Genomic DNA, 26,397 nt, shown 5'->3' with positions numbered 1-26,397 from the left:
GGCAGATAGGATTGAAAGAGAGATTAAATGTGACACAATTGATAGAGAGAGAGTAAAAGCGTAAATTGAAAGAATAGTATGACTGATGTAAAGAATGAAGAGTTGGCTGTAATGAGTGAAATAGTTTTGTTACACAGAATGCTACACAGCATCAAGCTTCACCTGGAACAAATGCAGAAATGTCTGGCTAGTGGGTCAGCTGATAACAGAAAGAAAGATGTGTGAGATAAGAGAAATGAGGGCTTGACCAAGAGAGAAGGAAAATTCAAGGAGCGAGTCTTGTATGGCGATTCAATCATAAGAGGTGTGATTAATGAGATTGACAAAATCGTGCTTTCCAGGTGTGAAAATTAATGATGTTAGTGAGGTTATTAGATCACAAAAGGGTAAAGTGAAAGAGATAATTTTATTGGCTGGAACGAATGATTTGAAAGGAGAAAAGTATGGCATGAGAATGGACATGAAAGAATTACTGGAAGTAGCAAAAGAAAAGAGTGAGAGAGTTAAGATAGTGAGTCTGTTGCTGTGGTAACAGAGTGTACTGCTGAGAAGGAGGGCCATAATAGCAAATGACTCTATGCTTAAGTTATGCAGGAGGAGTGGTGTGGAGTTTGTGGATGTGTGCTGTGAGTTTGACAGGTGAAAGGACTTATACAAGAAGGATGGTTTGCATCTGAATGGCAGAAACTGGAAAAGTATTGTTGAGTGAAGTGAAGTGGTGGATGTTCAAAATCAGGGAAAGAAACTAGAGTTTTTAAGGGGGGGGGGGTAAGAGCTGTGGAGTGGATATGCAGACATCAGTGAGGCAGTTGAGTGTAAGAATGTGTATACTACTGGTAACAAACCAGAATAAGATAGTTAGCATAAAGCGTCAGGATAGCAGTGGGCCTAAGGGACTTTTGCACTTTATGTACACTAATGCCAGGAGCATTTGGAACAAGCAGGAGAAATTTTTTGTATTTGTTAGTTCATCATGGCCAAAGGTTATTGGCATTAGTGAGACATGGATGACAGAAGATGATATAGTTAGTGGGCTAGAATGTGAAGGGTGTTTAAGGAGGAGAGAGAAAAGAATGGGGCAGGAATGTCATTGATGATAACTGATGAACTGCAACTAAATAGAGTAGAATTTCAACTGCAAGCCAGTGAAAATATCACATTCAAGGCTATCTGGTGTGAGGTAGAGGCCAGCAGAACAAAATATACAGTTGGATGCTGCTGGAGACCAGGGGATGGAAAAGATGGGGATAGTATGCATCAGCAGATAGACTCAATGAGTGGAGAACAGGTAATTATTATAGGGGATTTCAACTATTGGAACATAGATTGGAAGAGGAGTGGACACATGGGAGGAAGGAAATGGAATTTATGCAGTTACTTACTAAGGGATAATTACCTGACACTGCATGTTGATGGAATATACTAGGAGTTTGAGAGTGCTTGATCTAGTAATTGCATCTAAGAATTTGTCTATAACAAATATGTCCACGTTGCCACCAATTGATGAGAGTGATCATATGGTCTTGACCTGATAGGTGACTAAATGTGTGGAAATTTTCAGTTAAGAAGGGATATATATGTGAAATTACAGGGCTGGTAAATATGACAAGCTTAGGAGATTGCTTGGATCAGTGCCATGGCCTGTAAAACAGTAAGGGCTGAATATTGATAGTTCATGGGAAGTGGTAAAGTAATGGCAGACACTGCATACCTAGAGTTAGGAGAGTAAATCAAGTGAGAGTTAAATGGATGAATATCATCATTAAGCTGGAACTGCAAAAAAAAGACAATTGTGGAGGGGGATTTAAGGAGAAAGGTGACCAGCAGGTACATTGAACAGTACAAGTCACAGACCAGAAGGGTAACTAGTATGGAAAGAAAGGGAAAAGCAGAGTATTAAAGGAAGATTGCAATGCAGGCTAAACATGATACCAATCACTTCTTCTGATATGCTGCAAGTAAAAGAAAGCATGTTTATGGTAAAATGATTTTAATGACTGCCGATGGTAGAGAAGTAACTGAATTAGTCAAAATAGTAGAATTACTAAGTGAGCATTTTGCAAGAGTATATCATTCAGGTGGTGATAATGCAGGAACAAGAGAGGCAAAGGCTTATATAGGAAATGAAGTAAATGAAATAGAAGTGCATAGCATATTACAGAACCTTAATGTGAATACAGCTGTGGGATTGGATGGGTATACCAGCTCATGTCTTACGTGAAGCAGCAAGGAAATTGTCAGTACCCTTGACCATATTGTTTAATTTAAGTCTCAGCTCGGGATTAGTCCTGAGAGGGTGAATAGATAGAAAAATAGTTCCATTGCATAAAAGAGGTTCCAAGACTGATGTAGCAAATTACTGACTGATCATCATATCAGGAGTTGTTGGCCAAGAGCAAAATGCAGGAATGGATAAGTGGAAAAAGTATGCAGTATGGAGACAGCATGGTTTTTTGAAGGGTAGGTCATGCCTCAGTAACTTGCTCATGTTTTATAATACAGTGACAGCTGAGCTGGATAAAGGTAATGGGTTTATAGTAATACTGTTGGAATTTGCAAAGGCCTTTGACAGGATACCACATGGAATTCTAATCAGTAAACTACACCACATGGGAATGGATAGAGGATTGGTGTGATAGATAGGCAGGTAGTTGATGGAGAAATATCAGAGAGTAGTTTATTCAGGAATAGAGTCCAAAAGAAGACCTGTGACTAGTGGTTTGCTGCAAGGTTCTGTTCTTGAAGTGGTACTATTTAATTTGTACGTTAACGATATTGGAAAGGATCTGAGAGGAACTGTTCAGTTGTTGCTGATGATGCAAAGTTTGGGTAGAGCCATAGTTAATACAGATGTCAAAATTTTGCAGGATGATTGGGATAGGTTGGCAGACTGGGCAAAGGAGAATGGATGTAAGTTTAATGTGGCGAAGTGTAAAGTTATGCATTTTAAGGTGAAAAGATTACCAGCTGTATACCACATTGGTGGAACTGTACATCAGGAAATTGACGAAGCTCAGGACTTGAGAGTGTTAGCAGATAGGGAGTTAAAGTTTAGGGGGGCCACATAGCAAAAGTGGCTAAAGTATAAAGTAGCTCATCAGATTACTTGGTTACTGAAGAATACTTTACGAGCAGAGACAAGCAGATTATTGTTCCTGTTTATTGAGCATTGATAAGATCCCATCTTGACTACTGCATGCAGATTGCCAAGGTACCAGGGTTTCTTGGCAATCAGGAGGAGGTGGAAAGGATCCAGAGGTGTGCGAACTAAGATGGTAGCAGGTCTATGGAATGAACCTTACGATAACAGGTTGAACATTTAAGAAACTGTTTGATAGGCAGAAAATGGATGATATGATTGAGACATGCAAATTACTGAGAGGTTTTTACAAGATTAATTCAGAGGAAATTTTTCAGAACAAGTGTATTGGTGGGAGAACTAAGGGTCATCCATGGAAACTGAGTAAGAGTGCAGTTAGCAAGGGTGTTAGAACTCGGGGGGGGGGGGGGTATAGAGTAGTGAATGAGTGGAATAGGTTGCCAGAGGAGTTTGTTGTGGGTGCCATAATTGTAAATGAGTTGAAAGCAAAGTATGATAGATACTGTGCAAATGTTGAATAGTTCTTGACATGACGTTTAGGACCTCCCCTCGATGAGTCAGGACTTCTCTGAGTAGCCCGTAATAATAGTAATGTTTCCTGGAATTTCAAACTAGAATTCCTCTTTTGACATTTGTGTTAAAACATAATTTGCCATTTTTACAGATGCAACCACAGTACTTTAGAATAATCTTAGTTTGAATCCCATTAGTGATATGAGGAACATTAGATTTTCAGACACATCTGATTGTAGTGTGAGGATTTTTCTTCCTGAAAAACAAACTGCCAGTAAATACTCACAGCATGTTTACCAAATGTTTTCTTTAGTTTTAATTGTAACCAAACTAAACATTTCCATTCTATCATATTCATTTGTTTTCTGTCACCTTCTTCTCCTAATGCATAATAGCATTAAGCAAGAGATTCGTAAGAAAAGGATGATGTGGAAGGAATACCATGTGCATAAGGATGATGTCTGTTATGAAAGTTATAAGCAGCAGCTACAATAGTCACAACTGTTGTATGAAAAGCAGAGTCTGGTTATGAAAAGAAACTGGCTCTGTGTGCTAAAAGACAACCCACAAGAATTCTATTGATATGCTGCAAGTAAAAAAAAAATGAATATGAAAGAATAATTCTTCTAAATGCACCTGAGTTTCTTCATCCAGTGAAGAGGAGGTATTAGAGCTGTTGCACAAACTTAATAAGAATTCAGCAATAGGAACTGATAGGATATCATCATGTGTGCTAAAGGTGTTCAGCTGAACTAACCATTTAATATGAATCTCAAAACAGGGAAGATACCGCAGGAATGGAAAGAATGTGTGGTAATTCCATTGCACAAGGGTGGGTGCAAAGACTGATGTATCCAACTATCGACCAATTAGTATCTCAAGAGTGGTGGTGAAGATTTTGGAAAAATTGGTTGCGGCTTGCATTCAGAAATGGGTTGACCGTGAATCTCTACTTTGTGATGAGCAGCATGGGTTTACTTAGGGAATGTCATGTTTTTGCAACTTGCTCACATTCTATAACAATGTTACCGTTGAACTAGACAAGGGGAATGGATACACCACGATACTTTTGGATTTTGCTAAGGCTTTTGACAGAATACATCATGGTAGACTGTTGCATAAATTAGAGAAAATGGGTTTGAGTTATAGAATATTAGCATGGATAAGAGGATGGCTGATGGACAGATATCAAAAAGTGGTATACAGGGGGGATCTTAGTCTCCAAGGTTTAAGGTAACAAGTTGGTGTACCACAAGGATCAGTGCTTGGGCCACTGTTATGCCACTGTTATTCAATCTGTACATTAATGACATTGGGAAGGATTTGACAAGCGACATACAGCTATTTTCTGATGATGCAAAGATAGGTAGGGTAATCAGGAATTCTGTTGATGTGCAGTACTTTCAAAATGATTTGAACAGGCTGGAATTGTTGGCATGGAAAAATGGATGTCAGTTCAGTGTTAGTAAATGTAAAGTCATTCACTTCGGCATGATTAGATATCCAATGTCATATTATATTGGTGGGATATAAGAAGAAACTGATGAGGCTAGGAGTGTTAGTAGATAAGAAGTTGAAGTTCAGGAACCAGGTAGCAAAGATTGCAAATACTACTCAAAAGATAATTGCAATGCTGAAACAAACGTTTGCATGTAAAAATAAGGATGTCATTTTGCCTATTTACAAGGCCTTGATAAGACCTCACTTGGACTATTGTGTGCAGATCTGGTCTCCTGGTTTCTGTTGTGATTCACATACAGTGGAGAGAGAGAGAGTGTGTTAAAAATGATATCAGGATTGTGGAATACTGATTATGAAGACAGATTGAAAATTTGTAGACTGCAGACACTAGCAAATAGGAGAAAGAGGGGTGATATGATTGAGACTTACAAACTTCTGAAACGGTCATACAGGATTTCAATTGATGAAATTTTTCAATGTATGGAGGGTGGGAAAAGGACAAGAGAGGGTAGGGGGTATCCTTGGAAGCTAAGAATGAATGCCACTAAGAAGGGGGATGAGGGCTAGATTTTTATCTCATAGGGTGATGCATGATTAGAATGGATGTTGAGTGCAAGCAGTGTGAATGAATTCAAGAATAAGTATAATAGCTGGTGTGTGTAGTATGTGGCCTCCCTCAATGAGTCCTTGACTTCCTGGAAGTCTTTTAATAATAATAATAATGTCAGCATTCATTTGTAATTTTTTGATTTATTGTTTTAATTTAGGCATTCTCAAATCTGTTGTAAAAATAATGTACAGTTGTGAATCTGGTTATAATAGTCTTTGTAAATTACATTTCTTAGTTTGTTTTCTGTTTCATTACTACAACTATTGCCATTTGCCATATGCACATTTAGAAAATGAAAAGATTTTTTTAAATTTAATTTTTCTTACCTGAGACCTGATATTTGCAGTAATTTCAGTGGACTTTAAACGTGTAGAAAGGCTTGTGTTCATTGAACATGTTGATTAATTTTGACCGTATATATTAGAACACAGACTGATAAGTAAATAATTATTTATTGACTTATTGCTGAGTGAGAGCAATTTGTTCAAATGACAATGCTGTTACGACTGAACTTGCTCACTTACGCCACACTTTCCTAGCCAATGACTATAATTCCCATAAGATAGACAAAATACTAAATGCTCCCCAGAAATACCCCCCCCCCCACTGTTCACCATTGAGAACTACAACAAAACAGTCACCATCCCATATGTTAAAGGCACATCGGAAAAGATATCTAGAGTTATTCAAATTAAGTGGATATTGAATCCAACATTATTTCAAAGCCGAATAGAGAAACTACAAGAGTTTTGTGCCGAATATGGAAACTATAAAAGTTTCGGCGGATCCAAGCATAAGCAAACTTTTCATGACAGGGGCAACTCTTAGTAAAGGTGGAGTAAGCCCTGATCACTATCCTTAGTATTTCCCAACATGTATGATATTATACATTTGGAAGAGGGAGCACTACCCAGATGTAAATACTCAGGTTGAAGTGATGCAGAACTTATACTTTACCATACGAGTTGCTAATGTTGGATTCTGATTATGTAGAAATTAGAATAAATGTTATTTGATTCAGAATCCAACATGATTTTCCGTCACAAGAACGATATTTGTAAATATTATTTAATGTAAATAACATAAATTATAATTGATATCATATAACTGCCTTAATTATATCAAGTTTTTAATTATTTAATCAAAAGAAAGTGTTAATGATAAAGAGGTTCTGTATTAAATATTATTAAGCTATTTTATTTATTGTTATGTCAATATTGTAAGAACTTATATTTGTAATTTAACTACGCATTTATTGAAAAGCAAATATTCTAATTATTCCTGTTTTGTGAAAGCTTAATGTTATGTAATAACTCAATGTAGTTGTATAGCCTAATGTAACATTCGCGAGAATGTTTACGTTTATCGGTTGTCATAGAGACGCGTGAAATAAATGAGCGCAAGTGAAGGAGAGCGTGGGCTAAATAAGAAGAGAAAATATATACGTAGTATGGGAGTCGGAACGGAATTTTGGAACTAAGAGTTAGCAAGGAGATAAACTAGAGAAGTAGAAGTAAATAAAAGGTTCTTAAGGGTAGGAGTTGAGTGGATATTTTTTTATAAGTGAGCAAGGACGAAACGAGCTTTATAGTTAACTGAAAGTATAATCAGCAGTAATAATGAAAAGGAAATTAATACTACAATCGGATAAAATAAAAAGCTGGATGTTTAAGGAAGAATTCTGAATGAACCCGGCTATTCTAGAATTGTGGCTTATTTCCGATTTGCCCTAAAAAGAACCTCACAGTGTTTAATTAGTTTATGAGTGGTAACAACGATAGTTGAAGTACCCTGTAATTGAAGTCTAGAATTCTGAAGTGCGTTTGATAGTGCTTTAAGTATAACCATGGATAAGTCTTGTAGATGTGTTTTTATTAAGTAAGATAAATAAATTCCAAAGGTTTGCTCACAACGTAATTGATGTACTAGGAACTATTTCCGGTAAGGTCTATCATAGCGTATTATTTCATTGCTTGAAGAATTGTGTGTTAATTACGCTATGCTTAACCTAACTTTAACTGTGGAAACTCTTCGTGATTGAGAGTTGGAGATAAGAATTGTTTGAAAGATATTTTTCAGCTATTAGTGCCTGTGATACCTTGAACTTATAGCATGACTGAGAAATGTGTGAAAACTGATTAGATTGAATGTTCTATTATATTTATTTAAGTGTAGAAACTTTGTAATCCAGAAGCTGAGAAAGTGCATGTGAAGACTTGGAAGATTGTGCTAATGTGATTAACTTGACTTAATGTTTGACTTGTTACTACTATTAAAAATTAGAAGTAAAATTTATGCATGTATTATATAGCTTATATTAAATGTTTTATTTTGTTAATCTAATTATTGTGTTTGCCTGAATTTCTTTTTACTGCACCGTTCACAAAAATTCGAATCTAGCAGGAATCCCAGAAAGAAAATAAATACTTCGGCCTGAATGAATGAAAAGACTGCTAACTAACTTTAAATTGATCCTACTATTTCATATAGACTTATCTAAGGATAGAGTGGCGCAGTTTCTCTACCCTTGGATTAGTGATTAATTTACAATTAGTTGTGTTTTATTTTATGAAGGTGACTTGTAACAAGATGGCGGATTCGAACACAACATGAAGAAAACAACTTCACGACACTAATAAATGGTGTTACATCACAAAAGGCACCAAGAATTACTGAAATAAAGAGCCAAAAGGCTTCACTTTGGTGATGCAAAATTATTCAGTTTAAGTGGATATTGAATCCAACATTATTTCAAGCCGAATAGAGAAACTACAAGAGTTTCATGCTGAATATAGAAACTATTAACATTTCGGCGGATCCAAGCGTCAGCAAACCTTTCATGACAGGGGAAACTCGTAGTAAAGGTGGAGTAAGCACTGATCATTATCTGAAACTTTTATAGTTTCTATATTTGGCACAAAACTAATCTCTTGTAGTTTCTCTATTTGGCTTTGAAATAATGTTTGATTCAATATCCACTTAATTTTAATAATTTTGCATCGCCGAAGTGAAGTCTTTTGGTTCTTTATTTTAGTAATTCTTGGTGCCTTTTGTGATGTGACACCTTTTTTAGCAACTCGTATGGTAAAGTATAAGTTCTGCATCACTTCAACCTGAGTATTTACATCTGCATCTGGCTTCCACTGACGAGACCTCAACAAAGGTCAAAACTGGTCTGGGTAGTGACCCCCCCCCTCCCCCAAATGTATAACATCATACATGTCCTCTAGGAGATATGTTTGACATTATAGGAAATACTAAGGGAAGTGATCAGAGCTTACTCCACCTTTACTACGAGTTGCCCCTGTCATGAAAGGTTTGCTTACACTTGGATCTGCCGAAACGTTTATAGTTTCTATATTTGGCACCAAACTCTTGTAGTTTCTCTATTCGGCTTTGAAATAATGTTGGATTCAATATCCACTTAATTTGAATAATTTTTCATCACTGAAGTGAAGCCTTTTGGCTCTTTGTTTTAGTAAGGATATCTAGAGTGCTCAATAAACATAGCTACGCACCACATTTAGACCATATGTCAAATTGGCTACTCTCATCTGTTCACCCAAGGACAGCATCTGTCCGTTATCACATCCAGGAGTCTACGAAGTACCCTGTTCATGTGATCAAGCTTACTATGGTCAGACAGGAAGAACTGTGGACATCCACCTCAGTGAACATAAAAAATACGTCTGGCACTATCGCTATGGCAAGTCAGGTCTAGCAAACCATGCTTTAGATACCCTGCACACAGGATCAACTGGAAAAAAACCAAAGTGCTGCACAGAAGCTTTTACAAGTAAGAGAGATTGTTCTTAGAATCAACAGAAACCTTGAGACATACTCCAAACCTCAACAAGTATGGCTGTATAAATTTGCCTAAGATTTGGGAGACAGTTATCTTAAGACATAACTAGTACTTGCTTTCTCTCTCTCGTTTTTTTTTTTTTAACATAGAGGGAGCCTAACTAGGAGTTTAGTCTTTCTGTTGTAGCTACAATTGTCCTAACTAGTCCCATTGTTACACCAGACTGTTGTCTCATGCACTGTGATGAACTGTTTTTTGTGCTCTGAAAATGCTGGATAGAATACCAGCGAAATATCAACAATGAGTCAATAAATAATTATTTACTTATCAGTCTGTGTTCTAATATACTCCGTCAAAATTAATCAGTATTCAGTGAACTTTTATTTCACAGAATTTGTTAAATACGCTGGTTTTTTATGACAAACAATACCGTACGTTTTTCTTTTGCTAATGACAGTGTGGCAGTCATCACTAACTTGTCATGCAGCTGAAAAATTGCACATGCTCATCTGGCCTCTGAGAACACCAGCAACTAAATAATGGGAGCAAGGAGAGAAAGAAAGAAATAGTTTTCGAATGTTCTCTGTTTTCGAATGTTCATAGAAGCTTTACAACTAAAATATGTAACAGGTGTCTCCCAAAATTCATTTTTAAGTAAAAGTGAATCCTGTGGCTGATGGATTAACAATCTAACTAAATGAGCTTTCAGTACAAGAATGGCGCTCAGTAAGCATGTTATTTCAACATTCAAATAAAATAATAAAATATTAAAATTAGAATAAAAAAAAAGTAATAGAATGAAAGCTAAAAAAAATTTCCAGTCTCAAGGAGATCAGTATTATGATAAAATGACTTATTATTATTCAGAAACAAGTCAGAGAATTAAATTGCTATCAAGTACAGCAAATCATGAAAAGCCAATCCTGATATACTCAGGGACATCATGAAAAAAAAATTAATTTCATTGGTAAAAGCAAATTTGGGATGATACAGTAAATAGTTACTGTAGTAACCCCCCACCCCCCACCCCAAGAACAGGAGAAATAGTTTGTTATACTACAAAGCTTGCTATAGGGAATTTAAAAAAAAAAAAAAAAATTGACTTCTCACCTCCTTATTCCATTTCCAGGTAATAACCTAAGAAAGTATTGACATTCACTTGAACTTATCTCACACCCACTTTTAGCAGATCTTTTGGAATAATCTTTCTCTCTCTCTCTCTCTCTTCCTGGAGCATATTAATTAGTCCTTAATTTACCCCTTCCAGCTATTCGTGCATTGAATATTTTGAGTTATTGGTCTACTGAAGAATGATAAATTTGGGGAGAAAACTGAGATCAGTAAACAAAGGAAATGACAGGAAATTGTACGTTGACAACATAGCACAAAGTATTGACAGGAACCACTTATAAAGCAAACAAAATGACAACACGAAAAAAAAAAAAGAGTACAGATAAAAAGAATAATGGGAAATATATAAGAAAGAAGAGAATGAAATAATTATGAAATAATTATCATTTTATAACTGGAGTCAATAGAGTAGGAGGCTCACAATAACTACTGTTCACAATTATGTACATTGAGAACAGAGCAAAGTATTGACAGGAACCATATATAAAGCAAACAAAATGACAACATGAAAAAAGAAGTACAGGTAAAAAGAATAATGGGAAGCATATAAGAAAGAAGAGAATAGAAGACTTATGAAATAATTATTTTATAATTATTATTATTTTATAACTGGAGTCATTAGACTCATCATAGGAGGCTTACAACAGCTACTGTTCACAATACTTATTATATATTTCCTTGAACTCATTCACCAGCAGAGCTCTCACAACCACTTCTGGCAACCCTTTTCCCAAATTCACCGCTTTCCAAGAAAAATATAGTCCTATTACCTTGGCCAGCTGCATGTTTACACAGTTTCTAGGGGTGACTTATTGTTCTCTCTTGCTCGCTCTCTGTCATGTATTAAAAAAGTCTTTGGTATCAATCTTATAAAAACACCTTTAATAGCTCATGTTTTCATTGTGCACTCTCCTTTTTTTTACTTATCAACTATTTGTTACTCAGATCTTTAATTTATCACTGTAGATAGAATTTCATAGTCCTGTCAAACTTGGGTCATTTGCTTCTAGTTCATCTCCCCCACCCCTCTTTATAGAATCCAGGTAACTGGATCTGCATATAGTAAATCAGATATGGCTTGAAGCTTTATAAAAGAGAATCATAATCTTCCTGTCATGTTTTTTTGTCGAGTAGCTAGTGTATCTACTCTCTAGCCAGTAGGTTGCAGATTCGAATCCTGCTGTGAGTATGATGTTTGTTATTGTCTTTAGTTGGTAGATGCATTTTATTTCCTGGTGTGAGACTATAGCTCTGCTTATTGTAGGCCTGAAATAGTTTAAAAGAAGTTCCATGTTTGACCTATAGAGCAGGGTTTCCAGACTATGTAAAAATAAATAAAAAATGCAAAAAAATAGAAAAAAAATTATCCTAGCACACATCTTCATAATAAACTAAATATGTGTGGTCTGACACATTAAAATAAAAAAACCCTGAAAACTTCAGCAGCCAGTCATCTTTATAATTATTATTCCCTGACCTCCATTGAGTCATAAAACTCATTGTGGGAGGTCAACACAAAGTATCATGTCACAATTTGTGTGTCGATTTATTACAGCAATAAAAACAAGTCTGCTGTTTGTTACAGCAGTCAAAACAGTGGACAGAAGCCAGTGTTCAGCGCCAATGAAGACAAAGTCAGTTCCATCAGCAGGAAAGGTCATTTTATTTATTAATTATCTTGAAAAGGGTAAAACAATAACTGGGGAATATTATTCTGATCTTTTAACCAGACTAGATGAAAAAATTCATGAGAAAAGCCCCGGTTTGTAAAAGAAAAAAAATCATCTTTCATCGGGACAATGCACCTGCCCACAAAGGTGTTTTGGAAATGGGAAAAGTAAGGGATCTGCACTATAAATTGTTGGAACATCCATCCTATTCCCCAGATTTGGCTCCCTTTGACTTTTATCTCTTCCCAAAACTAAAATTCTTCCTCACTGGTCAGTGTTTTTCTTCGAATCAAGAGATGATTGCAGCTGTAGAGGAGGTATTTTGCAGATCTTACTGAGAACCACTACAGGGACAGGATAATGGTGCTGGAATAAATGTGTTAATCTTAAGGGAGATTATGTTGAAAAATAAAAATAATTTTTAAATTATAAATTTATTTTTTCATTGTTAGGCCTTTTGAGATCACCCTTGTATTGGTAGATGGTGCATATCTAATAAGTCATGTCATTGAAAAATTGAAACCAAAAACCCTTAAGCCTAGCATTTATTTGCTTTGAAATGACATTCAATGTAATCCAAACCTTCATTCTTGGAAAGAATGAAGGAAAAATCTCAATGTGAGAAGACTTTAGAAATTGTTTAATGTAGTTCCATTTTTTTCCCCTCACCAGATGTCAGGCTAGGATAAATTATTAACAAACATTTAGATTAATCTTACTTTTGTATAGTGCAGCATCATGTAGCTTGTATCCATTATATATGTATGTTTTCCTGATGATGGCTTCAATACTGAGGTCGAAACATTGATTGTTACTTGCTTAATGTTAAGTCAAGTAATTATTCTAACATGTGCAGCATAATCTTGCTTTATGGAGACAACGTGTGTTGTCTCCATAAATTCTTCACTATGAATGCTGACTACTGTGTAGCCTTAAAAGAAAGCATGGTTATTTTTCTTCTTATTTGCTAAATAATGAAAAAACATATATTTACATTTCACTGCTTAGTTAATTTTTTCTCATAATCTGATTTGGCCTGTCTTATCATACTAATCACCCTTCTTGTTGCACTTTGCACTGATCATGAGTATGCTGATCACTTTTTTTTCTTTATATTCTCTACACAATTTTTTTTTAGCTCTTGCTTTATATCCCTACCCATTCACTTAATCCCCAATTGGTTTAACCTTCCGGCTCTGGGTATGCAGTCTGATACTGCTTTTCTCAAACAATTCCTGACTACTTCACATGCATGGCTGACCTCCTTTCCTTACAGCTTTTGAAGCCATGGCACTATCATAATTACTAGCGTTATAGTTCAACATAATGCCTTTCTTGACAGAAAATTTCACATGTTTCGCAACCTCCCAGAACATGACTCCATGGTGTCACTTCCCCAATTGAAGGGAGAGTGTCTACCTTAGTTATGGGTACATCTTCGGATGCTATTACCAGATCTAGTACTCTTGCTCGTCTCCTTCATGTAATGATGTTTCAGATGATTATTAATTAGCAACTGTATAAATTTCACTTCCATCCTGCCATGCCCACTTTCCTCTCTCTCTCTAATCTATGTCCCCATAGTTGAAGTCTCCCATAATAATTACTCAGTTTGCACTCATTATGCTAATCTGCTGATGCATGGCATCTGCCTGTGGTCCTCCTGGTTTATTTTTTATTTTATTTAGCTATGACATACAGGTTTCAAGATATTACATACATATTACATAAAAACAGCTTAAGAACAATTGTAAAAATTATATTAACCCTTTAACTGCTGATTTTATATTCTACTGACATTGTCCCATGTGCTGAATTAATTTTGCAAAAAATTTATAAATAAAATCGATTAAAATTCTTACTGAAGTAAGAAGCCTGGACAGCATCATACATTCTTGATATACACTTGTTCACTCACAAAAATGGCAATAATAGTATTTTATAAAATTTGCATAATCAAGGGGTGTCCACTTGATTATGCAAATTACACATTAATTTATGTAGAATCACCAGGATCTTAATCTGAAGTACACAATTCACTTAACTCGGACAATTCTTCTCCCCACTCATTTGTTGTTAATAATTCATCAATTTGATTATCAGTAAGATAACACAGATATTTACTGGTAGACTCCATATTGTGACATCCCTGAAATCCCCACAGTTACATGGTTTATGCATCGTGCTGCATATTATTATTATTATTCGTGACACCTCCAAAGGAGTCCGAAGACTTATCATGGGAGGACGCCTGCCACAGTATGCCGGCTGAAAAATCCAAGTTTCCGGGAGAAAAAAACTCTTCTACCTCCATATGAGATTGGCTAACTCACCTTCGATTGAATAAGTCCATATATAAAGATTCCTCCGTCATGATGAGAATCGAACTTAGGCCTTTTTCAATCGATGGACACAATGTACCATCGTTCTTCCAATTGCGCTATGGAGATGCTTAATATGATTAGTTGCACTAGTTCAAATTTTTATCTTTAGATGTCATACAAGGACAGAAACCCAAGTCAAATAAACTTCAATTGGTTGGCAATAGCTGGAGGAACCTACCCTCAAAGTTTGAATATCTTATGACGATTCTTTCCATACTAAAAAATTGTCTGAATATGGGAGGTGCTCCACCGAGTTAACTTGATCGTAGCAAGGTCGCCATTTTTTTTCTGTCCTCAAGTTAACTCGACTGTAGCAGTTAAAGGGTTAAAAGGGATATAGTAGGCTAAAATAATTAAAATTAAGAATGAATCAGAGATTAATCCTTAAATCTCGGGATCCATTCCAGGGATTCAGCGGTCAGTAAAAAAGTCCTCTTTAGTGCCTGAGAGTGAGTAGATAGGGCACTCAAGCACAATGTGGTTAATAGTCTGAATCCCGCTTCTGCATTCATAGTTTGGGGTAACGGACCATTTCCATTTATGCAGGAGATGTTTACATCTCCATTGTCCTGTTCTGACCTGATTTAAAGTGGTCCATACATGTCTATGGAGATCAAAGCTCTCCAGACAAGGTGTTGGATTTGAAATAGGAATTTGAAGATTGGAGGTATGTTGAAGCCAATGCTCTCTCCATGACTCACAGAGATTGAAGTTCTGGTTGTTCATTTATATTTCACTCCTCCAGGCATGGTGCCTGAATTTCAGTCTTTGTGAGGTATGAAAGGAAATGTCTTGGTGAATAGGCAAGGCATTGTTTCCAATTATTTTTTGTCCATAATTTGCTTAAGGCTTGGGTCCTGTGAAGCGAGGGGGGGGGGGGACTATATTGCTGAGAGTTGGGAGCCAGGAGTAGATCTCAGAGCACCAGAGATTATCCTCATAGTTTGATTCAGCTGGACATCAAGAGAAACATGTGCGCTGTTAAACCACAAGGGAGCGTAATATTCTGATATAGAATAGACCAAAGACAGTGTGTTAGCATCAGCACTCCAAGAAGTACCAGCAAGTTTATGCATTTATTACGAGTTTTTAATTTTTCAGAGATATTTCCTAGATGATATTTAAATGTCAAACTTCTGTCTAGGATAACTCCTAAGTATTTTGGATGATTGTTAAATTTCACCAGTTTATTTCTGAAGTAAACTTTTGGGATATAGTTAGCCTGAATGTTACTTACATGAAAGGATGTGGCTTCAGTTTTGTTCAGGTTGGGTTGTAGTCGCCATCGTCTAAAGTATTTATCAAGTACAGCTAGATCTTCAGTTAAGATGTTTTCAGTTTTTTGAAATGTGGCGTGTTGAATTGCAATAGCAATATTGTCAGCGTACATGAATTTCCTTGATGTTGCTGGGATATCACTAATATATAAGTTAAAAAGCAATAGGATGAGAACTGACCCCTGAGGTAGACCATTTTTAATCTTAAAGAATTTACTTTTGGATTCATTGAGAGATACTTGAATCCATCTGTTTGCCAGTATTTGGTTAAATAGGTTAGCTAGTTTTGGTGATGGGACAATTTCTAAGAATTTTAAAATGAGACCCTCTCTCTACACTGTGTCATAGGCAGCAGAGATGTCCACAAATACCGCTATTGTTTTTTTTTTCTCCTGGTTTTATAGCAACAACCAACAGTGTACTTTGTCCTATTGGACTAGATAGCCTCAAAAGAACCATTCACCCAGATCTAAAATCCTCTTTAATTGCTAATTTTGTTAGTTGAAATTCTTCATTTATCATCAGCATTACCCCACCTCCTGTCCTATTCCCTCTATCCTCCCTGAAAATACAATACCCTTTACATTTTATTCCTGTAACTGTATGACTTTCTGTCAACCAGGTCTCACTAATGTCTATAATTTTTAGCCAAGTTGAGCTGACCAATTCCTCTCATTTATTTCTGATATTCATGTACCTGCATTTCAGCATCTCCTTGGACACAGTTACCATTGTGTAATGTCATTACCAACCCATTTGGATTTGAAATATGTGAAATTCCATTTACCGTTGCATAATCATTTTTGTACACACTTTCATTTGTTTCAGGAGTGGCTGAACTCGCACTTGACCCCATCCCCAGTACATTTTCTTTTCCTGAGTTTATACTTCCAACCTCTTGTTGGACAACACTCTCCAAACATCTAAAACCATTTAAATGTGGTCCATTAAGCATATGTAAGTTCTTTCATCCATCAAATTCACTCTATACATCTATAAATTGTACACCATTTCTCCTTCACAATCTTCTCATTGACTCATTTGCAATATGAGATCTGATAGTGTTGAAAACTTGACAAATAATGGATTAATTTGGAAGAAAATTATTGATGGGAAGCTAGTAATAATGTAAACTTATATTTTATCATGATACCAGATGATGATGCATATCAGAAAGCATCCATTTTGATGAGATAGTGAGGGTGGTGACAGAATCAAAGAAATAGTTGAGTTACTGAATGTTCACTCTGCAAGTGTGTATCTTCCAGATGAAGATAATGCCCTGACAGATGCTCAAAAAAAAAAAAAAAACATTCTAAATTATTACAAAAAGGGATGGGGGAATGAACAGAAAGAGAGAGGGAGAGACATAAGTCAGTTATCTAAATAGATTCTTAAATAATTTATAATTCTTATGCTTTAAATTGATATACATCATCTTAAAATTTAAAGATAAACTTGTATATTGTTTTCTTAACTGTCAATTCTGCATTTCAAAGTCTTCCATCTGAAGATAATTTTCAAATTCATTGTTTTGTACTTCTCTTGTAAATCATTTTTTTTTTTAAAAAAAAGTACTTGTGAAGTTAAATTTAAGCTCATTGCTATAATATAAGATAATTATCCACTGAAAATAACTTTTTAGAATTTTTTAGGTCAAAAATATGGTATAATCAAATCCTTTGATTTCAGGAGTCCATAAAACTTGCTTCTCAAAAAAAACTTATAGGAAATAGAAATTATCCAATAAATATCCCTTTTAAATGATTGTAGCTCAACATGATAGTTTCTTTATCTCCATCTTCCATGTAGAAAAGATACAAAATTCTCCTTCTATCACAAGCATTTCAGAATGAGTGGCAAAGCCTATGCTTTAGCACTCTTGTTTTCAAACTCTTACTTTCCTCCATAATATATTTGTATATGTTAATCAATGTTTCACCTCTGAATGCTGCTTGACTTTGATTCGTTTAAAAACTTTTGCACATATTTTTTTTTTCATTGTGATACTAATTTTTATTCTGTTTAAAAGAAACTAAATAGTGACCACTTTGTGTTTCAAATTCTCTGCATATTTTATGAAATCACTGTCTATTATTATTATTATACAGGCATCTCCATGGAGTCCAAAGACATTGTGGAAGATCCATTCCATTCACACAATCTGTCATACCTCTCCTTTGAACCCATTAACAGACAAAGCACTTGCAACTGAACTCTGGTAACCCATTCCCCTCATTTCACCCACACTCTTACTAACCCCACCTTTATTCAACTCCCAGAATGATCCTTGTTCTGGTCCCTCTAGCCAAGTGCTGAAACATTTCCCCTGCATCAATCTTATAAAATCCTTTAAGCAACTTAAATGTTTCTATCATATCCCTTCTTTTTCTCCTATCAACTAACTTCTGCAATCACACACCTTCAATCTATCCTCACAGGGAATATTCCACAGGCCACTCACCTCTGAATCCTCTCCACTGCTTTCTCATCCTCTAGAAACCCAGGGGACCAGACTTGAGCTTATCTCTAAATGTTAATGTGTTCTTCAATAGCCAAGTAATTTTATGGGCTACCTTCGTGATCTTATCAATATGTCATCTGAAGTTTGACTCTCTGTCCACCACCACCCTAAATATCTAGATTTGTCTATTTCCTGGAGTACAGTGCCATCAATATGATACACAGCTTGTAATCTGTTTATCCCAAAAAGCATAACTTTACATTTCTCGACATTAAATTGACACCCATTGACTTTTGCCCATACTGGCCTATTTAAACCATTCTGCAAGTTCCCCACATTGTCTTGATTAACTATTACTGTCAGCACCACCCAGTGGATAAGAAGTGCCTTTGTTGCAATTTATATTTCAGTGCTCCCCATAAAATAGAATTCATTATTTATAATCATGAAATGGCACCCCTCCTGATCAGGTGCCTTTATGCAGGACAGCCCTGATTACTGTACCTAATTTTGATCATCAACAAACAACTAAATATTTCCTTTCAAGTTATTTCCTGCATCATTTATGTGCAAATTAAACAGCAGTGGTCACAGCACTGAACCTTGCGGCACACTTAGTCACCTGTTTTTTTGCCTCGAATCTGCCCCTCCATATACCACTTTTTGATATCTGTTCAGCAGTCATCCTCTTATCCACTTAACCAGTCTCATGTCCATCCCCATTTGTTTTAATTTGCATAACAGAGTTCCAAGCAGTATTCTGTCAAATACTTTTGCAAAATCATCCCTTAGCCATGTCTTTTATCCAAGTCAGTTGTTACTCTATTCTGTAAAGTTAGTAAATTACTAAGGCATGACCAACTCTTCACAAAGCCATGTTGACCCTCATGCAGTATCATATATTTATCCTCCCATTCTTGAATTCTCTTTTTGACCAATTTTTCTAGTACTTTTACCACCATGCCTGAGATACTAATTGGTCTATAATTTGTTATTGCAGTCTTAGAACCTACCTTACCCAAGGGAATTATTTTGCCCTCTTTCCACTCCCTTGAAACTGTACCAGAGCTGAGGCTTATATTAAAGAGCCTAGTCAGAGGCATTGCCAGTTCCTTTGCACATTCTCACAAAACCCTGGCTGATATCCCATCTGATCCCACACAGTATTTACATTGAGATTCTGCAATATCCTGAGAATCTCCAATTCATCCACCTCTGTTCCCACATCAGTGTCTGTCACATATGTTAAAGTAGTAACCTCACTAGGATGATATACGACTGCAATATGGTCATTCAATAACTCAACTGTTTTATCTGCTTCTGTCTCGTCATGACCATCATCACTCATTAAGGTTAATCTTTCATAGTCATTCTTCCTCTTACTTGCCACATAATGAAAGAACTCCTTTCATTATGTGGCAAGTAAGAGGTTTCCTTTGGCCTGCTTGGCTAGATTCTTCTCATAATCTCATTTTGCTTTCCTTGCTATGCTTGTCATCTTTCTTGCCTGAGCTTTGTACTGTTCATGAGTTTGCTGGTTACTTTCCTCTTTATATACCCTCCACAGTATTTTCTTCATTCTGCAGATAGTGCTTAATGATATTACTCATCCATCTAACTTCTATCTGATTAACCCTCTTTACCTTAGGTATACAATTTAATATTGCTCCCTGTAGATGACTGTTACTTATCTCTCATGCACTACTAATATCCTTACTCTGCAGTGTTTTATGCTGTGGCACAGATTTAAGCTTCTTCCTAAGCTTGTCATAATCACCTGCCTTGTGGTTCCACATATACCCCCCCCTTTCTTGACAGAATATTCCTCATTGTTTTACAGTCTCCTAAAAGTAAGACTGCATGATCACTTTCACCAATCGGATGCAATGTGGTCACCCTTGGTTATGGATAGCTCTTCTGATCCTGTGACCAGGTCCAATACTCTCCCAGCCCTAGTCTTTTCCATCACATGCCGCCTTAATTATCTCTTAGCAGGTGTATAATTCTTTCCTTCCTGCCATGTGATCTTTCTAGTCTCTAACTTCATGGTTGAAGTCCCCCATAACAATCACTTGACTTGTACTCATTGTACTAATTTGGTGGTGATGTCTTCCTGATCATCTGTGGAATACCTGGCCTATAGCAACAATCAACTGTATATTTGACTTACTGGCCTTAATCTCACACCAAACTGCTTGTGAGATTGTATACTAACCAATGCCAAAAACTCTCTTGTTCCTGATACTTTTGGGCATTGGTATATAGAAATTGCAGCATCCCTTTAGACCTCCCACCCACCATTACTTTCTGAATTGACTACTCTATTCAATATTTTTGCTTGAGAGACTAGATTCCTCACTTGGTCATTCTCACACTCACTCACTTCATGGGTGCCTTCACACAAACTGACTTGCTTTCACCCTAATTGCGTAAGTTTTCCTAAATTTGTGTTTCAGCATGCTCAGTGAACAAAGCTCTCTCCACCTAATGCCAAAACCATTTATCAACATTATACAGATCTACAAATCCTACATCATTCCTTCTGCACAATCTACATATAGACTCATTGGCTATCAGTGTCCTCCTCCTCCTCAGTTTGCTTCCATCATAGCATGGTAGGAGACTTACAATCTTCGCCTTCTCAGTCTTTGAAGGATGGTCAAAAAGACTATTCTTATATCTTTGTTTCTCTCCATGGGGATTTAGGTACCTCTTTTTAGAATGTGGTATATAGTAGTCTTGATTTTAGTACTTTAAAATATGGTATATTAACTGAGTAGCATCTCAGTTAGCATGAGGTTCCAGTATATTGTACCATCATTTTTGTTTGGGTTTGTATTGCAAGTCAATATGGAATACAGTTTTGTCAATTAAGTTTCAAATTGCTGACTGATTTGCATTCCAAATGGATACCTAATAAGATGAAGGTGAAAGTTCTCTACATTCCTTATATGCTATGTAGATAGGTATACCTTTGACACTTAAATGAGTGACTCAGAATGATAACATTTCATTTTACAAAAGAAAAGCAATTTTTTTTTTTATTTGAATGAATATTTTATATATTATGTTCCTTTTTTCATACGTTTTTTTTTTTAGATTTGGCCATGGGGCTTTTTTAGTGTGTCTTGAAAATCTCTATAAGGTGAGTAAATGTATCGTAAAATTTGCAGCATTACTGGTTATCTCTTTTATAATGAACTCCACTATAATGAATATAAAAAATATTTTTTAAATATATTTAAAAGGATGGTATCTTTTGTCCAATTACGTATCTGATGTATGTGCATGACAATATAAAAATATGTCTATTTTTATATCTCATTGTTCATGTTCTCGCTCTAAAGGGAGAGAGAAAGAGATGATATTGCTGGTCCTATGTTGACTGTACATGGTTGTTTGAAGCATATTGAAATATAAGGAAAGGATAATAAACTAGTGATATGATGGTTTGAGAGAATGCCTTAATGGAATTAGTGAGTGGTCATGGATGAAGGAGCATCTAAAGAATGAGTGTAATCAATTGTGTTCCTTAGGACTCTGCCTTTGGACAAGTACTCCATTTATGCTCAATTTGTATATTAGTAATTAGGAAGATGTGCTGGCATGTGTACATAGAGGGGGGGGGCAAATGATAATTGGTTTGTTGATGAGGCATAGTGCAAAAATCTGATAAAGATCGACAAACTAGAATATGTAATTTCCATATTATATAATGTATCCTCAATAGCTCACTCACACCCAGTAAGCACCAAGCTGGTTATCTTGAGGTACCTGAACTGAATTTGGCCATGCTTCGTGCTGATCTCTTGGTCAATTTCCTCTTTAGTCTCTTTAATTCTATCCAATTATGTTCTAATTTCTCAGTCTAGTTAGAAGCTAGTCTAATAGCAAGAGTGCAGATAGAATAGACTGTCTGCCTTTGTTCTATTCCTATCTATCTAGTTTCCTACTATTGTGTACATCTAGAAAAATTTATAAAATGCATTTGTCAACTTGTGTGGTAGGTATGGGAGATAAAAGAATGGACATATTGTCCATAGCTACAAAGGCAAATTAATACAAACTTTCATCACCAAGTGTGAGACTACCACAACCAAGCTTTGAAAAAGATGTTTGTCTCTAGAAGAGGATTCCTATTTGATGTAACTTATCCACACATACCACTAAATGTAAAATAAACTACGATAGTAAGATTTAATGGAAAATATAGATTATATTTATTAAGAAATGAAAGATATTAAAAAATACAGTTGGATTAAGCAAACAGAATTATTAATATTAGTAAATGATCCTCTTGTAAGCTAAACTGATCAACTCCACATTCTGTAAATTTCTTAATTTTAGTATCTGAGTGTATGATTAGTGCTTAACTTTTCAGAAACAAAACAACTAACCTACATCTTAAATAATTCACTATTTCTTGTTTATGCATTTCAAGTTAAATTTTAAAGAACAACATTTAAAAAAAAAAATTTAATTTAATATTTTAAAGAAAAACCAACCATATCATTCCTTAAACTCATTTACCATTTGTGCTCTCACCACCTTGTTATGCATGATCCAACCAACCTCCATGAAAAAAAAAAAAAAAAAAAGCCACTTCTCACTCATCTTACTCGCTATTCCCATTGGCAACATCTGGGATGTCCCCTTATCCTTACTCATTCTCCTTGTTATATCATAGAGATCTCACCAGTGTCATTCGAATAACTACTTGTCAACAGTTTAAATGTCATATCTTAGTTATATCACATCTTCTAACTACCAAACTCAGTAATCTGTTTGCCCTCAGTCTGTCCTCATAACTAATGTTGCACAGATCTGATAACATTTTTTTTTTGTTATTTGTCTCTGTACCTTCTCCAGCTGGCCTGGTTAGTGTATCTGCTCTCCAACCAATAGGCTGTGGGTTCAAATCCTGCCAAGGGCATGGATGTTTGTGATTGTCCTACTAATCAATTACCATCTGTACTGCTGTGACCTGTGTCCTGGTGTGTATGACCCTTGATATCTTTGTGCCATAAAAAATCAAATTTAAAAAAAAATAATCTGTACCTTCTCCAAGGTTAATTTATTTCATTCAAATCTCTGACCAGATCTGAGCACAGTGATCCAGATGGAGTGTGATCAAGGCTTTATGCAGTGGAATCACCACTTGTATCTCTGCTGGTCAATATCCTTTTCAGTATTGCAGGAATTCTCTGGATCACCGTCTTAATATGTTCCATATACTTCAAATTGTTGCCGATCACCACCCCAAGATCTCTGCCTTCTCCACTTTTTCTACTATTAGCCTTGCAGGAAATTCTTAGTAGACTGTAAGTAGACAAGTGAGTGAGCTGTCAGTTTAATGTTGTCCAAGATCCTGAAATTTGGTAGGCAAGATTGGGATGCAAAGTATACAATTAATGGGGGAATTTTTAAGGAAGTGGAAGAGAGATGGTGGACAAAGATTTGAAGTTTGAGTCACATTGCTAAAATTGTAAGAACATTACAACAGATTATGGCAATAATGAGGAGGACATCGACATGCAGAAGAAAAGAGATTATGGTTGCCTTGTATAAGATTTTGAGCAGGCCATGTATGGACTACTGTATGTAGATTTTGTTGACTGGTTCTTCAAGTGAACGAGGATGTACTGGAGAGGGTCCAGAGAAGGTTGACTAAGTTTCAGGTTTATGGAATGTCAGATATGAAGGGTGCACGTTAAACAGCCTTGTGAATTGAAGGGGAGGGTATATGATTGAAATAAGTGTGAGGGTGTTGTTAGCAGATTAATGTGGAGATTTTTCATAGAAGGAGACAAGGGTAGAACAAGAGGCCATCCCTGGAAGCTGTTGACAAGGAGGGTGGAAGCAGGTTTTTTGTATGCAAAGTGATTGGTGAGTGTAATGCATTGCTCGAGAGTGTAATGAGTGTGGAAACTGTGAATGGATTTAAGGCAGAGTTCAATAATCTTTTTTTGCATGAGAACGTATGGACCTCCCACAGTGAATCCTTTGACTTGATGGAAGTCAGATGTTATTAATAATGTGTGTGTGCATGTACATACACAAGCAGTCCCTGACTTACGTAAGAGTTGTATTCTGGAAACTTTACCTAACTTGAATTTTATGTAAGTTAAATTTAATCCCTTCACCCGTTAATCACTCTATTTTGCTTATGCCTTTATAGTGCATGTATGCAGTAAATGCATTAACATATTTTAAAGGTTGTTGGAAGTTTTTCACTTAGTTATACTATAAATTAAAGATATCAAGAAATTATATACTTGTTTTAATCCTTTATCCAAGTGTAAACAAACAAAGTTTGCATGTGGATTATTTTCAGGACTGGGGCAACTTGTATGTAGAAGCTAATGACTTCACGTCACTTGTCCTAATATTCCATAATGCAAAGCACATATTCTTGCACACATGTACAATGCTGAACCTGTCCGCAAGGATATGTGCTTGGCATTATGGGATACTAAGGCAAGCGATGTGAAGTTATTAGCTTCTATATATGAGTTTTTTATTTTAATTATATACTTGTTTTAATCCTTTATCCAAGTGTAAACAAACAAAGTTTGCATGTGGATTATTTTCAGGACTGGGGCAACTTGTATGTAGAAGCTAATGACTTCACGTCACTTGTCCTAATATTCCATAATGCAAAGCACATATTCTTGCACACATGTACAATGCTGAACCTGTCCGCAAGGATATGTGCTTGGCATTATGGGATACTAAGGCAAGCGATGTGAAGTTATTAGCTTCTATATATGAGTTGCCCCAGTCCTGAAAATACTTCGGGCACAAATTTGTTTGCTTACACTTGGATAAAGGATTAAACCAAGTATATAATTTCTTGGTATCTTTAAGTTTTAAAGGTTATTTCTGTTGGTTTCATTCACAGAATTTGCACACAAATTGAATTTTAGTATGTAATTATTAATGCAAAGTAATATAATACAACATAAACTGTATGAGAAAACAGAAAAAAGTTTTTTAAAATGTTTAGAATTTGGCAGTTCGACCTTCCTTGTGAAAGTATCAATAGATTACTAAACATTGGCTTGTTTTTTACATTCATAAATCTCTCAGTTACAGGCTAATCATCTATCTCTCTTTGGACTTTTAAGCACTATGAGTCACCAGGATCTATGCAAACACTAAAATATAGCATATCCATATTGAAAGTGAGACTGAGGCAAGCATATCCGTATTTGCAGGAGACTGCCATTTGATGATGTGTGAATAACATGTGCAGGTTAAGTAAAATTTTCAGAATTCACGTTTTCTAGCCCTTTCAGGATAATATCCATAAGTTTGAATTTATATAACTCAGGGGCTGCCTGCCTGTATGTATACATAATTATATGGAAATATCTGAGTAGTAACCATTCTCATAAGGCAGGGCACTGTATAGATATCCGAACGAATTTGTACTATGCATTATGTCTTAGCACAAAGGTACAAAAAAAAGTACATTCAAGGTATAAAAATAAATAATTTACAATTTACAGATGACAGTCATTATTGAAGAAAATTAGAAAGAACAGTGCTGGAGTTAGGTGAAGAAGGAAAGAGATATAAGTTAGAGCCTCCATAGCTCAGTCATTATAGATGAAGCTCCTTGGTCAGAAAGACCTGGGTTCGATTCCCGTCAGTGACGTGAGGAACCTTTATCTGGGGCAACTTTTTTGACTAAAAGTGAGTTAACCTGTCTCTTACAGAGGTAGGGAATTTTTTCACCATGGAGTTAGAGCCTCCATAGCTTACTCGTTATAGATGAAGCCCTTTGGTCAGAAAGACCTGGGTTCGATTCCCGTCAGTGACGTGAGGAACCTTTATCTGGGGCAACTCGTATAATCTTTTTTGACTAAAGGTGAGTTAACTGATCTCTTACATAGGTAGGGAGTTTTTTCACTTGGAAACTCGTGTTTTTTGTCTCCAGAACGGAATAAGTGTGTATTATCAGGGCAAACCAGCCCTGA

The 26,397-nt window shown here is 35.9% G+C and overlaps 1 protein-coding gene across 1 annotated transcript in view; it reads left to right on the top strand.

Moving 5' to 3' along the window:
- LOC150108459 (haloacid dehalogenase-like hydrolase domain-containing 5) overlaps nucleotides 1-26,397 on the top strand; it is a 156,080-nt gene that overhangs the window by 76,131 nt on the left and 53,552 nt on the right. The window contains exon 7 of the mRNA XM_090390471.1: nucleotides 21,515-21,560. Coding sequence (XP_090246597.1) covers nucleotides 21,515-21,560 — 46 coding nt within the window. The remainder of the gene's footprint in view (nucleotides 1-21,514; nucleotides 21,561-26,397) is intronic.

Source organism: Typopeltis vanoorti, chromosome 3 (assembly GCF_054136105.1).
Source record: "Typopeltis vanoorti isolate ZY-2024b chromosome 3, IOZ_Tvanoo_1.0, whole genome shotgun sequence".
NCBI classification, from domain to species: domain Eukaryota; kingdom Metazoa; phylum Arthropoda; class Arachnida; order Uropygi; family Thelyphonidae; genus Typopeltis; species Typopeltis vanoorti.
This window is presented reverse-complemented; position numbering and strand designations above follow the sequence as displayed.